General features: G+C 40.7%; 1 protein-coding gene across 1 annotated transcript; it reads right to left on the minus strand.

Annotated features, from left to right (window-relative positions):
- Window positions 1-4,836: 4,836 nt before the first annotated feature.
- On the minus strand, window positions 4,837-13,739 carry LOC120743020. Its single transcript, XM_040046577.1, has 5 exons — window positions 13,144-13,739; window positions 10,495-10,674; window positions 9,261-9,485; window positions 7,137-7,278; window positions 4,837-6,180 (listed from the first exon to the last, which is right to left on the minus strand). Exons 2-5 carry the CDS (start codon window positions 10,637-10,639, stop codon window positions 6,057-6,059), a joined length of 636 nt encoding a protein of 211 aa, XP_039902511.1. The 5' UTR covers window positions 10,640-10,674; window positions 13,144-13,739; the 3' UTR covers window positions 4,837-6,056.
- Between the last annotated feature and the right edge of the window lie 878 nt (window positions 13,740-14,617).

Consider the following 14,617-nt stretch of genomic DNA (forward strand, 5'->3'; position numbering starts at 1 on the left):
ATTATTCGGGAAGGGTTTGAGGAACATGAAGACGAGCTCTCCATATTATCTACAGATTCCATCGATCTCAGCATATAAGATAAGATAAGATAGAACTTTATTAATCCCTCGGGTGGGTTCCTCTGGGAAATTCGATTTCCAAAAAAGCACAGCACCGACAGAAGTTACAGAATATTATATATATATATATATACACACACACACATATATAAATACAGAGACAAATATAAATAAAATATACAAAGGGGATAAATAGAATAAATAGGAATAAAAATAAAAATACAAGTGAATTGCACATTTCAAATATTGAGGTCTATTGCACTGTTGACTATTTACAAAAAGTATTGCACAGGGTATTGTACAGTATCTGTTGTATCTGTTGGATGTGTTTGATTGACAGATCCAAACTCTATAGAAGCTCTACCTTGTTCACAGGTTCAGTTTAATTCAGTTAAATCTTATGTATATAGAACCAAATCACAGCCACAGTTGCCTCAAGGCGTTTCATACTGTAAAGAGCCTACGATATTAATAATTAGCACCTGTAATAGTACTAATTGGTGCTAATCTCCTGAAGCCAGAGCACCTTCACAGGTCCTGTAAAGTATGCGCTGTATCAGTGCTGGTCTACTGTGTACATCAAGTTAGGAAAATGGTTTTAATGTGTGATGATGGAGTTCTTCCATGAGGACGCCGGGCTTGTCTGTGTGTATTTCTGTGTATGCAGGGGCATTAATCTGAGCTTAGAGAGTCTTAGGAATGTGAGGAATGGTAATCACCTTTACTCTAATTACTTTTCTACCCTCACCATACTGTCAGCTACGCTTGAGGTACCTCACAGCACATAACTCGCCCCTGTCCACTGCTGCGGCTCACACCGCCAGTATGATCCCCAACGCTGTCTTCCTCACACTATCTGTTTGTTTGGGCCTGTTTTGCCCGACTGCCTCCTCTCATGGGAGATCTGCTAAGAAGGCAGGCTGCTTCAGAGTCAACAGCTGCAAATGCATCATGGAGAATGGCAGCGGAGTTATAAACCTGAAGGCTATGGAAGATGCAGACGGCTTCCTGGGTCGTTTGAAGCCCGTGGCAGCAGGCAGTGTGGTCCCGGTGGACACAGAGGTCCTCCTGTCCTTCAGCCCCTGCCAGCATTTCTCCCTGCCAGATGACTTCACAGGAAGTGACTGCACCGATGTTGCAGCATGCCTCATTGTCAGGTAGAACAGACGCATTACTCTAACGAGCATGTAGATTTATGTCACACCAACTGTAGAGACTGTATTCGCCTCAGCACGTCTCTCTCTGTGAATTTGAGCTGTGAACAGTTCCCACCTGACTGTTTTAACCTCTGGTAAACATTTCGATAAACTCCAGTGGTTTCCACCATTGATTAAGGCTTCCTTTGGACTCTGTGTTGGCATCCAATCCCAGGAAATGTTGAACTGTAGACACTTCGTTTCCTTCACCCTGCAGTCATTTTTGAAGGAAACGTCTTGATTTATGTAAAGGAAACACAAACACAAGGCCGTGGCTCACAGCTTATTGAGTTTTCAGAAAACATTAAATGTTAAACATCTTTCTTCCGTAGTTGTAGACCTGCTTTGTGAATGTGAGCATAGGTTTTCTCTGGAGCACTCACGGATGCCTTACACGTCTCGCACGGGATATTTTAAGTGTAAGACAGCAAGTTTCCCACATTCTAGTTGTTAATGCACCACTTGACCTTTTCCAACATCGGTATCGATGTCTTTAAAGGAACGCATGCTCAAACAAAATTAGCACTGGCTGACATAAACTGGGAAAAACTGCTGTGAGGTTTCTGTTCTGGATTGCTTTAAAAATTCTCTGCAGGTTTCTCAGGTAATTTTATCCTGATTGTCCTATTTTGTAAACATGTTTGACTCTGTTGTGCTGTGTTGTGTTTTCATCCTTCCAGAGATGGTTACGCATTGAGCTGACTGGTCTAACATCAGGCTTGTCTCGTGTCTTCATGAATGTGCATGTTCAGCTATAGTAAATGTGTTTTAATAGCTGAAAGAACCTTGAAAAACTCTCCAAACGCTGCTCATCACACCCTCCTGTTCCTCACTGAGGACTGTTGTCGTAGTTCATCTGTTGTAAATGTATGTGTTCTAAATATTGGGGGAGTGTGTCCCCAGCGCTCCCGCCTGAAATCTACACCATGTCGTGACTCAAGAGGCTGTGCAGCTGCTGACTGAGATCACAGCACTGTGTGTGTTCTTGGTGTTTGGGAGTCAAAAAGGCCCGTGGCTGAAGAACCAGCCCAGTTAAAGGAATTTACTGAGAGACGTTATAGTCTTATAGAAGTCATCTCTTTCCTTCAGTCTTACTCGGGGATGAATGTACAATATTGTGCAAAATTCTCAACCCACCCCTCGTTTCTTTATATTTTACCCCCTTTAATGGGATGTGTTTTTCTCGCCATTGAAAATATGCAGTTGTAGACTAATTGTTGCCTCTTTGGGTTTGATGTGACAGGCGTTCTTTGGTCATTTTCTTTTTTTTACTGAATTCACAAAAGTCTCCATCTGATAATTTAAACAACCTGTTTCCTCTCAATCCTCTTAAAGTGATGTTTGGTCATTTGTGATGAAGGTCAGTGGGTTTTTCCCCATAAATGTTGTCAGGTTAGACTTGAAGTCTTTCATTCGATTGCTGTGGTGTGTGTGTGTGTGTGTGTGTGTGTGTGTGTGTGTGTCGACACTGTAGCATTATTTCAGTACAGGTAAACTGAAAAGTTGTAAAGTGCAGTAGCTCAAAGTACTAACAATGAGAGGTGAAAGTAGTTCTTTACCTTACTCACTAACATGTGATATGACAAGCAGTTAAAGTTAGTACCTAAAACTGGTAAGATCTTTGCAAACACTAATAAAGAATGAAAGCCACTGTGAAGTCTCCATCCATCTCCTTCCTCCTATCCAGAGCAGGGTCGCAGAGAAGCCCAGACCTCCCTCTCCCCACACACCTCCTCCGGCTTGTCGGGGAACACCACGGCGTTCCCGGCCAGCGAGAGATATCATCTCTGCAGCGCTACCACTACATTGGACACTGATGTGTCACTCCATACACATCAGTTGTCCAACTGAGTGGACATGTAGTAAACTCTTTGAAAAGTACATGTTTAAAAAAATGAAGTTTTAAAATCATAATTCATACACGACACGTTTAAACTCCTCCAACTGAATTCGTACTTAAAAAACACCAGCAAAGAAGTGTGAGGATGCTTAGAATTTGAAACTGTGATCCTGACAACATTCACCGCTACAGGGTTTATTTTGTATTTTATTAAATATGCTTTTAAAACAGAGAATTTGAGATTATTTTATCACTAGAAGAAAACAAGTTTTTCTGCTTTACAAATGTGGCAGTTGCCTCAATCCCTCTGCTGTTCTTCTGTGAACAGGGATCACAGGCTCGGCGGACACATCAGCCAGTATATCAACTATGGAAACCATGAAGGGAACGAGTTCTACTACAACGACACACTAAAGCTGCTGTCTGTCTCCTACTTTGGTGAGCCTCACTAACACACTAATCCAACATATACAGATGTTTGTTACTGTGCTGCCATACAGCCAACCCCTTCTTCTTCTTCTTCTTCTCCTGTCTCAGCTCACAACAAGCTCCCAATGACAGTCGTGCATTACCACTGTAATCCAAATCAGTCCACGTCTGTCAACCAAGAGCAGAGCCTGAGCAGCAGGGAGCCCCTGCAGATCTGGGTGGAGAGCCTCTGTGCTTGTCCAAATGCCTGTGCCGTGGGAGACCTGGGTGTAGGCACCATCTTCCTCATCATCCTCTCCTTCAGTGTAGCTGCATACTTCCTCCTTGGTAATGGTTTGAGTCCAATAAGTAATCCAAGCCTAACAACTTATAAAATGTTGTTCCATTTTATCATCATGTTCACTCCTCAGCAGGAGCATGAAAGTGTTGCTTGGATTCAAAACAACATCGTTTAGTGCTGATGTTTATTGTAGATCAGATGTCACAAAGTCCACGACTGTTCAAGATGAAAGTGATACAAAGCAAATAGTGAGACTGTATACAAGTAACAGAGTCCAAACATCAGGTCGTGCTCATTTAATTTTCATTTAATGTGCAAAGTTTTGTTTTAAAAAAAGTTTATAGTTTCTTCCCATCTTCTGTCGGAGAGAGGGGAACGTAGATGCTCATATAAACAAGTTTCCAGTAATGGCATCAGTTGATGTAGAAGTAATCCCTGTGAGCCCAAAGCTCAGGCTCTCGTCTGCTCTAAATCCTTGTTTCTGCTTGTATGTCAGCGAGCGCCGCTCCCAGCTGTTCTTCTTCCTGCTGACAGGCTCCTGTGCACTGAGACCCTTTCGCAGCAGCAGTGGTGCCCAGATCTCTCCAGAGCACAGCGTGTGGTGCATGATCTGCTACCTGTTTGCCGACAGGAGGCCAGCAAGAAGACGCGACACAGATGCGACAGATTGCACGCAGGACGACGAACACTGCAGCTCGCCTCGGCCTGGCTCTATTCTACAGTGTGCTTAAAGCACAATGAGAAGAATCACACACCTCTTACAGAACAAGTCAGACCCTACAGCTGATTTGTTGAATCCTTAATAAAAGACACTTTAACACTAACAACCAGCAGTGACGATAGCAATAACATACTGTCACCTTAAAAGGAGAACTTTAACTTGAGCCAAGAAGTTTTCCTTTGTACAATTAACAAATCAAACGAAAAAGAAATGTAACTCCAGCTCATTCGTTTTCCACTGCTGCTGGAATAACTGGGACTTTAAACTGAGAATATTCAGTCAATCAAGAGATTTGATGTGAAAATGCATGTTTGGGTTGCCTTTTTTATTGAGCCACGAGATGGCAGTAATTTACAGGATGGATGCAAACAGTCATGAGAGAAACTTGGCAGACGCTGTTTTAGCTGTAATGAAAGAAAGGACTGACGGTACGTGAGTAATGACTGATCGAACACTGCTCATCCTGCTTGTCCTGACAGAAGGCTGCTGCTTTAGAGAGGAGAGTGACTGAAAAACAGGCTTTTTCATTGTTTTCTGACACATCACTGAGTCCCTATTGACTCTCATGTTAAAAGACTAAAGTACAGCAATAACCTGTAACTTGGCCACTTGGGTTTATAAAGCCTTAAAGTTAGAACAGTGACTACAATAACCACCAGGTGCACCAACAGCAGCAGCTGTAGCTGATAGCGGACTGCCTGTCAGCAGACAACCATGGACTGTGTACTTTGGATCATTTGTTTCCAGAAGGACCGCTGACGCAGAAAAATCACACATAGTTATTATAAATACAAGTAAAACAAATGAGTTATTTGTTTTATATACTAAGAAACAAACGTCTTTAACGAGACAAAATAATACACAAATTCTTCTTTCTATTCATTGATGGCTTCTCAGTTATTACAACACAAAACACATAATCAGGTAAACTGAATAATCATGAATCCTAAATCAGTCCAACATCCGTGTGGATGGAAGAAAAGCTGAATGTGGAGCATAACAAAATAAAATGTACAAAGTCATTGACAAACCTATGTAGCTGTAGTTACAGGTGAACACACCTGAGTAACACGGCCTTCAAACGGACTGTTTGCAGTCTGGAAGTGCTTGATCAGCTCGTCACAGGACTTCAGTGAACTCTGTGGTTTCTATCGCTCTAATAAACTCTTTGGTTGTTTGTTAGCCGTGTCCTGTTCTCTTCATCCTCACGCTCTCCGTTTTCCACATTCTACGTTTTTCTAGTTTGTCGCTACAGCTGTCATTTGTCCAGGTTTCATTTTGAAACAACACTCCTGCTCCACTAACAGTATATGTTGGCATGTCGGTTGTCCACAGAGATCTCATTAGTTTGACATTTTCTCAGGTGTCCCTGCAGTGCATAAACACCGTCGTGCATCAGAGGTCACCCGGCTCTCAGAGCAGAGCGTTGATATATATCTGAGGAGAAACTACACCACCTCATTAGGTGTGTTTGTGTGCGCTGGTCATGTGGTGATTCTTTTGGGGTTAAACTGGCTCAGAAGGTTGTGATCAGTTGGTGATGTGCTGTGGACTGCTGAGTCCTGGATTAGGCTCGTCTTCACTGGTGTGTGACACGTGTGAGATGGTTAGTTTGACCTCACGTTCTTCACCGCTGGTCTCCTCTGACAAATTCCTGCAAGGAAACACAATGAGTATGTCCCAGTTTGAACCAGTATGATAAGTGTGCGTGGTACATAGTGTATAGTTTATGTTTTTGTGCGTATGCAGGAGTACCTTAGCTGTTCCTACGAGATGTTTTAGACTATTTTTAAAAGCTAACTAATGTTTTGTTTTCTAGTTTGTCACCGATCTTCACCACATCGGGAATAAAACGTCTCTAGCTAGGATGTAATGGTACAATAATTCCATCGTTCCTTTCGGAAGTTTTTGTTTTTTACTGATGATCCTTTGAGAAATGTAATAAAAACACTCACAGCAGCAGGGGGCAGCATGTTACCAGCGACTGGGTTGAGATATTCCTTCCTCAAGAACAAGAATATAAATAAGAAGAAACTGAAATAAATAAGAAGATGTTCTTAATGGTTAAATTCTGCGTACACCCTCTTGTGATACAGTTTCATGTTATATAAGCACAGCTCTGTCGTGGTCCAGTATCAGCTCCTATCTGCTGAACACACTGATGGGAATAATATGCAGTCATTCTGCTTACACCCGGCTGTGTGGGATTTCTGCTCTTGGCTCTGAGAAACAAGACAATGTTGTACGTGCTTGATGAACACCCAGTTCCAGTGAATCCCAGGGTCTCCCCCTGTCACTGCACTGGTATTTTACAGAGCTTCTTTTTATAAAACATCCTGTAACTTTATCCTTTTTCCTTCTTTGTTGCATGGAATAATGCCATGGATATAACAAATCCCATTTAGGCCCAGCGGACATGACTTTCCATGCACTGCAGTTGCTCTAATTGCTTGGGAAAATAGTTTTTGTCTCCCCACCCTCGTGCTGACATCACTTCTGAGACCTGTTTGGGAAAGGAGGGTGAAAACTACAAATGTTTATCCCAAACAAAGCTGAAAGTGATGCAGATTCATCGTTTCCTATGACTTAGAACAGCCTCTGTGCTCATACCTCATCTCCCGTCCGTCTGTGTCCTGCTTCTCATCTTCACACAGTGATGACGGCAGATATAGATGGAGCTCTGAAACCTTTGTGGAAGCAGGATGCGTGTGTCGAGCCGGCCTCTCGCTGTCGCAGGGGGTTCTCGAGGTCTCTGTGCAGAGTATGTGTTTCAAAGAGTTTATCACTCTAAGACACGCAGCTTTGAACTTAGACACATCTACACTGCAGATGTCATTTACCGCTTGATCTGGGTGATAGATTGGGCATGACTACATCTGAACAACTGTGTCTGCTTATCACTAGAGGATATCCAAAAGGCAATTACCCAAACTGCAGCAAAAACATCCATTAATCCAAATACAGCAAAGCCAATAGAATAATAGAGAAAGAATGCAAAACAGAGACTTTCATGTCAGTTGGCAATGAAATGAGATTATTTGCTAAAGTCACCACAAACATCTGTTTCTCTCCAAAGCCAGAAGAAGAATTCATATACGCATGTTGTCTGGATATGATTATAGAGATTTACAGGCAGATGGAAGCTGTTGTGTTTGTGTGCATGTGTGTTGATCAAAAGCTCTTTTAAGTGGTTAGCAGTGTGAAAAAACAGCAGCTTTAGCCATCATTGCTAAACGTACACATGAATACCAGATAGTTCTCAATAATAAAGACGATATTGTGTTTGTTTGATCAAATCCCCAAATCACATCTGGTTTATTTTCATCAATCAAACTACAGAATTTCTCAAAGCTGAACATCAAAGACGTTTCTTAAATACCTATACATGAATCTGAATGACATCTACGTCTTACTTCAAAGAGCATTTACTGGGGTCAGGGTTGAGTTTGCTTAAAAATCATAGTTTTAAAACCATGAGGTTACATTTCAAAGGATTCATTTTGACATTTTCGTTTAAGAACTTTTATAATTGATTGATCCAAATGGTAACATTGTTATGAACAGAGGGACGTTAACTGAAGCCTAAGCCTGTGGGATGGATGAATTTGAAGAGGCTGTGATTCTGTCTTGATTGGTATCAATAAGACAGAATCAGTCTGCTGTTAATGTGGGACTGAATGGGCTCAAGCTGTGAATGAGATGTTTCTAATAATGTTTTTAATGATATGGAAAAAAACTGTAAACATATCTTATTTTTATTTCTGCAAACACAGAACTACTTAAATTCAGTCCAGCATAAGTTGAAACAGAACTTTTTAGCATCAATAGCGAGGCAGTTGTTGCAGGACAGCGATCGCCTTCTGACTGTGGTGGTCGCTGCACTGGAATACTGAATATGAACACTTGAATGTATCACACATTTTTCCTGGTTGCAATCCTATTTGTACTTTAGTGTGACTGAACTATAGGACTGCGCTTTGTAATATGTCACATGACCAAATGATACAAACTCCCCTAGAACTTAATGGGATTTTAATGTGTTTTGTTTGAAACAACAGTGAAATCATAGAAAGAAGAAATAACTGTAATATTAGTCATTTTAAATAGTGTGATGTTAAGCTGTGCATGCATGTCTGCATTTAAAAGGAAAGTACACACAAATAAGACTGCAAGTCATTTCAAGCAGTGTGTAACTTCCAAGCAATTCAGTGGAAAAACAACATTTTCCCATCTTTATATTCACTGTGCTTTTAGTGCCAATGACTATGTTATACTTGTGGCTTAACCTTGGCTTTCTCTATTTGTATTATGCATTGTATTGGTTTGCATCACGGATGTTTAATTAGTCAGTTGTCCTTTTGTACTAAAAACATAAGAACTGATTCCACTTTTCCTATTAGAAAAATAAATAAATAAATAAACAGCAGCAAATACTGCAGGACATAGGCCCATGTTATCTTATAATGATGGAGCCAAGGCAAAATTAAAGAAATAATAACTTTTCAAAAATATTTATATTCAAACCAAAGTGTAAGTGAGAATAAATAGAGTTGTGTGGAGCATTTTTCATCTTTTTGGCCTGTTAAACAAACATATTTGTGGATCTAGTGTAGAGTAATCACTAGAATTAAGCAAATGTAACATGTAATGAAGGCTGTGTGCCTGCTGTGGAGTGAAAACTGAAAACACATTGTGAACGTCATTAGCACTGGACGTGCTTTGGGATTCACTCACCTGTTCTTTCATCGACTGGATCTTTGCTTTGGCCCACAGTGGGAGCTCCACTTTGTGAGGTCGTCTCAGGTCTGCTCCCAGTTTTGGACCTTGATGCTGGTTTTGCGCTGCTTTCCAGCCTCAGCCTGATGCTGCTGAGCAGTTTCTCATCTCCTCCCCCTCTGCTCTGTGGGATCACCCTTCCACTGCTGGGCCTCTGCAGGAGGGGGCAGCAGAACCCCTGCACTGTCACAGAAAATTGGAAAATTAATCTTCATCATATTATATACAATATTTAGCAAAACAAATGAGAATAACTCCATACATCACAAAACAAGACAGTTTTTATTCTCCTGACATTTACACTTGTCTTTTCCTTTGGGTTATGGTTAGTTATCAATGTGCCACTGCCAAAGAACCTTTATAGGTATGTTAAGGAAAAGGGAGACCCTGGAGATGGCGGCATCATATTCCACATTGAGATAAATATCTTGTGAGTGCCTTCTTAAGTGGAAGCTCAAACTTTTATAAAGTAAACTAAAATGAAAAGAAAGAAAACTTTACTGTTAATCACAACTGAAGGTGTGCTGTGGTATCAGGCAGCAACAATGTTGCCAGTTAAGTCTTGTAACAGGTGGAACTGTCGTGGATCCGATTTGTTCCTTGAAGTCAAATAAAACACTGTGATAAAACATTACAACATGTGACGTATGGAATACCATTTCACAGGAATATTTATCTTTCCACTGGAACTGGTCTGTGAAACACTGACTGCAATCACAGCATGTTGTCAAGACTGGACCAAGGTCCTGCACCATGAGTAAAATAAAATAAAAAAACAATATAAATAATTTACAAAGAAAAGGGAATAAAAATAAAAATTGAGTAAAAATATAGTAACTAATATAATATATAAATGATAGTCAATAATAACAAAATAATAGAAGTAAAAGATAAGCACTGCAGAAAACGACACGTTACGTTAAAGCTAGTCTGAAGCTGAACAACCTCATGAAAAGAAGTATGTTTTCAGTTGGGAACTGAAGACTGATAGTGAGGTAGAGGAGCTAATCTGAAGAAGGAGAAGCTTCCAGAGTTTTGGGGCTGTGACTGAGAATGTACAAGCCAAGCAGGAATTTATAATTACTGGAAGGTACTGAGAAATAAAGTTAGCAGCATGGGACGCAGAACCGCTAGATACCAGGGAGTGAGGCCATGTGAGCACTCACGATATTTTAAAACTGATACTACACACCTTGGAGGCCCAAACGCTCAGAGTCTCTGGACGAAAGCCACGTGCCAGTAGACGTCCTCAGTCTTGGTGGAAGGAGGTGGAGTCCTGTACCCGCTTGAAAGGATTTGGACTGAAAGTTCCTTCTTTGCTCACTGTGGTCATTCATGCTTTCACCTCTATCACAGTGCTGCTGTCATTCATCTGTCAGCAAACATGCAAAGACAGACAGGACACAGGCAGTGAGCATCAAATGTACTTTCACTAGGTTTGTTTTTGAACGCTATTACATTAAGCACTTTTATGGGCCTTGCAATTCTCATGAAATTAAGGAGTTACATGAAAAAAATACTTCTAAGAATCTGCACTGAGTAGGAGCTGAAACATATGTATATATATCTATATAAATATGTATAGATATATATATAAAAAAATCTGCATTCTCAGAGTAAAACCATGGTTTACATGTTACAACATAATGTGTCAACCACATGGCCTGGCCTGAATATTTCTTACTCTGCATACAGGAAGTCTGTAGGCTGTGCACAGGGCCTGGGACATCTGTACCACATTAATTACATTTTTTTAATTATTCATCTAAAGTCTCAGCGATGCAAAAAGTCATAAATAATAAAAAAAAAAAACATTTTATTTTGGTTTCCTGTGCACGCTAAACAACTCATTTTTGTGTGTTTGCTTCTTCATTTGGTGGTGAGTACTAGTATAAAATCGAGACTGCAACATTACTGCTGCATCTGCACATTATTTTCAAATAAACTTAATTTTTTGGTAACAAAGCATTTGTGTAAAATTCCCACAAAACTGTAAAAATTTCCAAAATCAGCCAAGATGAAGCCAAAATATGAAATGTATTATAACACATGACTGACAACACAACAGCAAATTCAGCAGTTTTTATGCTCACTAAAGGATCTAAATGGAAAATACGAATAGATACTGATTTATTTTCTAATGGCTGATTATCAGTTTAGTTACTCTTATGCTTCTTTTAAAGAATGCAAAGTCTTTTACTCCTTCACTAATTCACAGTGTTGCTTTTTGTCATGATATCCATTTGCTTGCATATGGATATATGCGCCTGGTATGTTTTCTTAGACTGAAGAAAGAATTAAAATTAAAACCTTTAGCTAGCGTGGTAGTTAATCAGAGGTCTGTTCTCCTAGAGTCAACCTACATCCATTCAAACCTCCTGACTGAGAGGAGCGAAAACAAAAATACACTCAGGAGTGTGCATCACCTCAGGGTCAACCCACAACCTCTGGGATAAAAATAATTCTAAACAGGGAGGGCTGGATGGATGTATCTGTCTTTGTTTGGGTGTTTGTTGGATGCCGCCCCCACCACGATGCCGCCCTGGGCAACTGCCCATGTCGCCCGTATCAGAAACAGCTACTGGCTCTGGCCATTGTGGTTCTCTGTGTTATCGCACGGTCTTTACCTTCCAATACAAACCACCTTTAGGCAACAGTTGTGATTTGGCACTGCATAAATCACAATGAATTGAACTGAATTAAACTGAGTCTTTAAATCACATTTGGATTGTTCTTGAAATTTAAAATCCAATGTGCTCTTTAGTTCATTTTGTGCATGTTTGTTTGTTTCAGATCAGCTTGCCACACTTAATGCCCGGTGTCAAAGCAATGGACAAGACAAGTGAAAGACCGTGCAGGGATGGTGGAGTGGGTGAAAACAAGCGTTAGGGATGATTTGTGACAGCAAAAGCAGCAGAAGTGAAAGAAAAAGGAATGAAAGTAAGCTTTACAAGGCTGCAGTGACAGGAGAGAGCTGGAGGCTGCAGATTTAAAGATGTCAAGGTCAAGTTAGAGATGGTTTGGACATGTGCAGAAGAGGGATGGAGGATAAAGTAGACAATACTCCATATACATGTTGAATATGGAGCAGCTAGGCAGGAGGAAAAGAGGAAGACCTCAGCAAAGGTTCATAAATGAAGGAGGACATTCAGAGAGTTGGTGTGACAGAGGAGGATGCCAGGCTTAGATGGAAGAAGCCGAGACGAAGACATAAACCTTCAGTACTTTCTGTCCTCTTTGTCATGTTGTTCAGTGTGTAACCCTTCTGTTTCTGTATCTAACTCAGTATGGTCCTAAGAGAAATAAAATATTACTAATCACAACCACATGTAACAGTTGGGTGCCCCTCCCTCACCCTAGGTCATGCAGACGGCCTCTTCCTGTTCTCCCTCCCCACTTTTCCCAGGTGCTTGCTAATAGCAGATGATGTCTTTAATAATGTGGAGTCTTTATCTCGCAAAATAAAGAATCTTGAAAAGACTGCTGCTGTGAACTGACACTATCTAGATAACGCTGCATTTTGTGGCCAGCAGCAGACTGATTAGAGAATAACCATTTGTATAGTATAAGAAGACCTGACAGACGTTTGTTTCTAACCTGGGACAATCCTGGCCAGCTGTTCACGCAGGTTTTACAAGCCTGCTTCAACAGCCTCATGGATTTTAAAATAAAACAGACGGCCTGCACCTCTGGAATGGATTTGGCCCTTTGGTTTCAGTCACTTGGACTTGCGGGGTTATCTACAGCGTTTTAACAAGAAGCATGTGTGTGTGGTTAGAGTTACAGTTCATTAGACTGTCTTTCAGCAACTTTCTAACTATGATAAAAGTTCTGCTCTTACCTGCTCTAGTTCAAGTCTTTCAGCACGTCTCCCTGAGGAACCACATAGTGCAGTGTTGAATGAAATCCCATTTTGTAATGTTCCTCTGAGTATGGATCCACACCCAAACGCTGATTTTAGGAGCAGGCGTGTTACTGTAGTCCTACTCCACTGTTGCTAAGGAGCCGAGCGCTGCTCTCTGGGTCTGTTTGTGGTTGGTAGGGGTGCTGGAGAGGTGGGGTGACGTGTTTTTCTTCTGTCATAGTTACAAGCCTTGGTTTGTATGTTACAATGGCATTATAGTCGATATGACTGCTTTCTGGTTACCATGTTGAAGGTCTTAAGCTCAACAATGGGCTGAAAACAGCTGATGGAGTTTATATGATCACGCGCAGCATGTTCATGATTTGACCCTGTGGTGTTTTTCCTCCTTTCCACTGGGTTAATTGGTGGGAACAGTGCTGCTGGAACATTGAGAGGCCTGTTCGTCCTGCGCCAACAGAGCTGTGGCTCAAGCTGTTAAAGCGTGAAAATAAAATCCAAACCAAGTGTTGTAAACTATCCCAAAGTACAAGCGTTTATGGGTAACATAGACACAACAAAAATATGAAATGATGCTCATTATTATCTGATGTGAGCACCTTGAATCAGGACTGTCTGAAATCGCTGCAGGATACCAACATTATTCCAAGTTAGAGCTTGTAACGACACATTTACAAATTAAATGAACCTTTTGTGCTTCTCCTTATTTTCTGGAGTAAACTCTTACATACATACTGTTGTGAATATTCATATTGTGGCGTGTTGGGGGAACAGCTAGTTCTCTCCCATCATGCCTTGGGACATGTGCTGCTGTTTAGATGTTCTTGTTTTATTGTTTATGGTTACGTTACTTTTAACTGTTATCTTCAATGTTGTGTTTATACTACAGTACAAAGTCACTGACAGTTATTGTTTTATAGAAAGAATGCAGTACCACAAGTGAGTTCTGTTATGCTGTTATTGACAGTTGAAGCACATTGTAGCACCAGTAAGTGTTTAATACAGAGCTCCCCCTGCCGGCTTGGGGTTGAACAGCAGGCTACAACTTTCTGTAGTTAACATTTATTACGAGCGATACACTTGAGTCCGGACTTGCACTTGCAGCACTTTATTGCACCCTACCTTGTTTTGTTGTTTCTGTGTTATGTGGTTTTATGATTGGGTGAAACTGACCATGCTTACGATTGGGTGTATATATGGATGTAGATATATGTATATACAGTATATGTATAGTATTTTTAGTGTCACTGTGGAACGCTTCTTGTCTTATCTTTTGTTCCAAGCTGACTTCATAGATTTGGGTTGGGGAATAAAGCTATTCAATATGGATTTTTTAAAATGGCAACAGTACAGGGAGTGCAGAATTATTAGGCAAGTTGTATTTTTGAGGAATAATTTTATTATTGAACAACAACCATGTTCTCAATGAACCCAAAAAACTCATTAATATCAA

The sequence above is a fragment of the Simochromis diagramma genome, unplaced genomic scaffold, assembly GCF_900408965.1.
Source record: "Simochromis diagramma unplaced genomic scaffold, fSimDia1.1 OVJJ01000005.1, whole genome shotgun sequence".
Lineage (NCBI taxonomy): Eukaryota > Metazoa > Chordata > Actinopteri > Cichliformes > Cichlidae > Simochromis > Simochromis diagramma.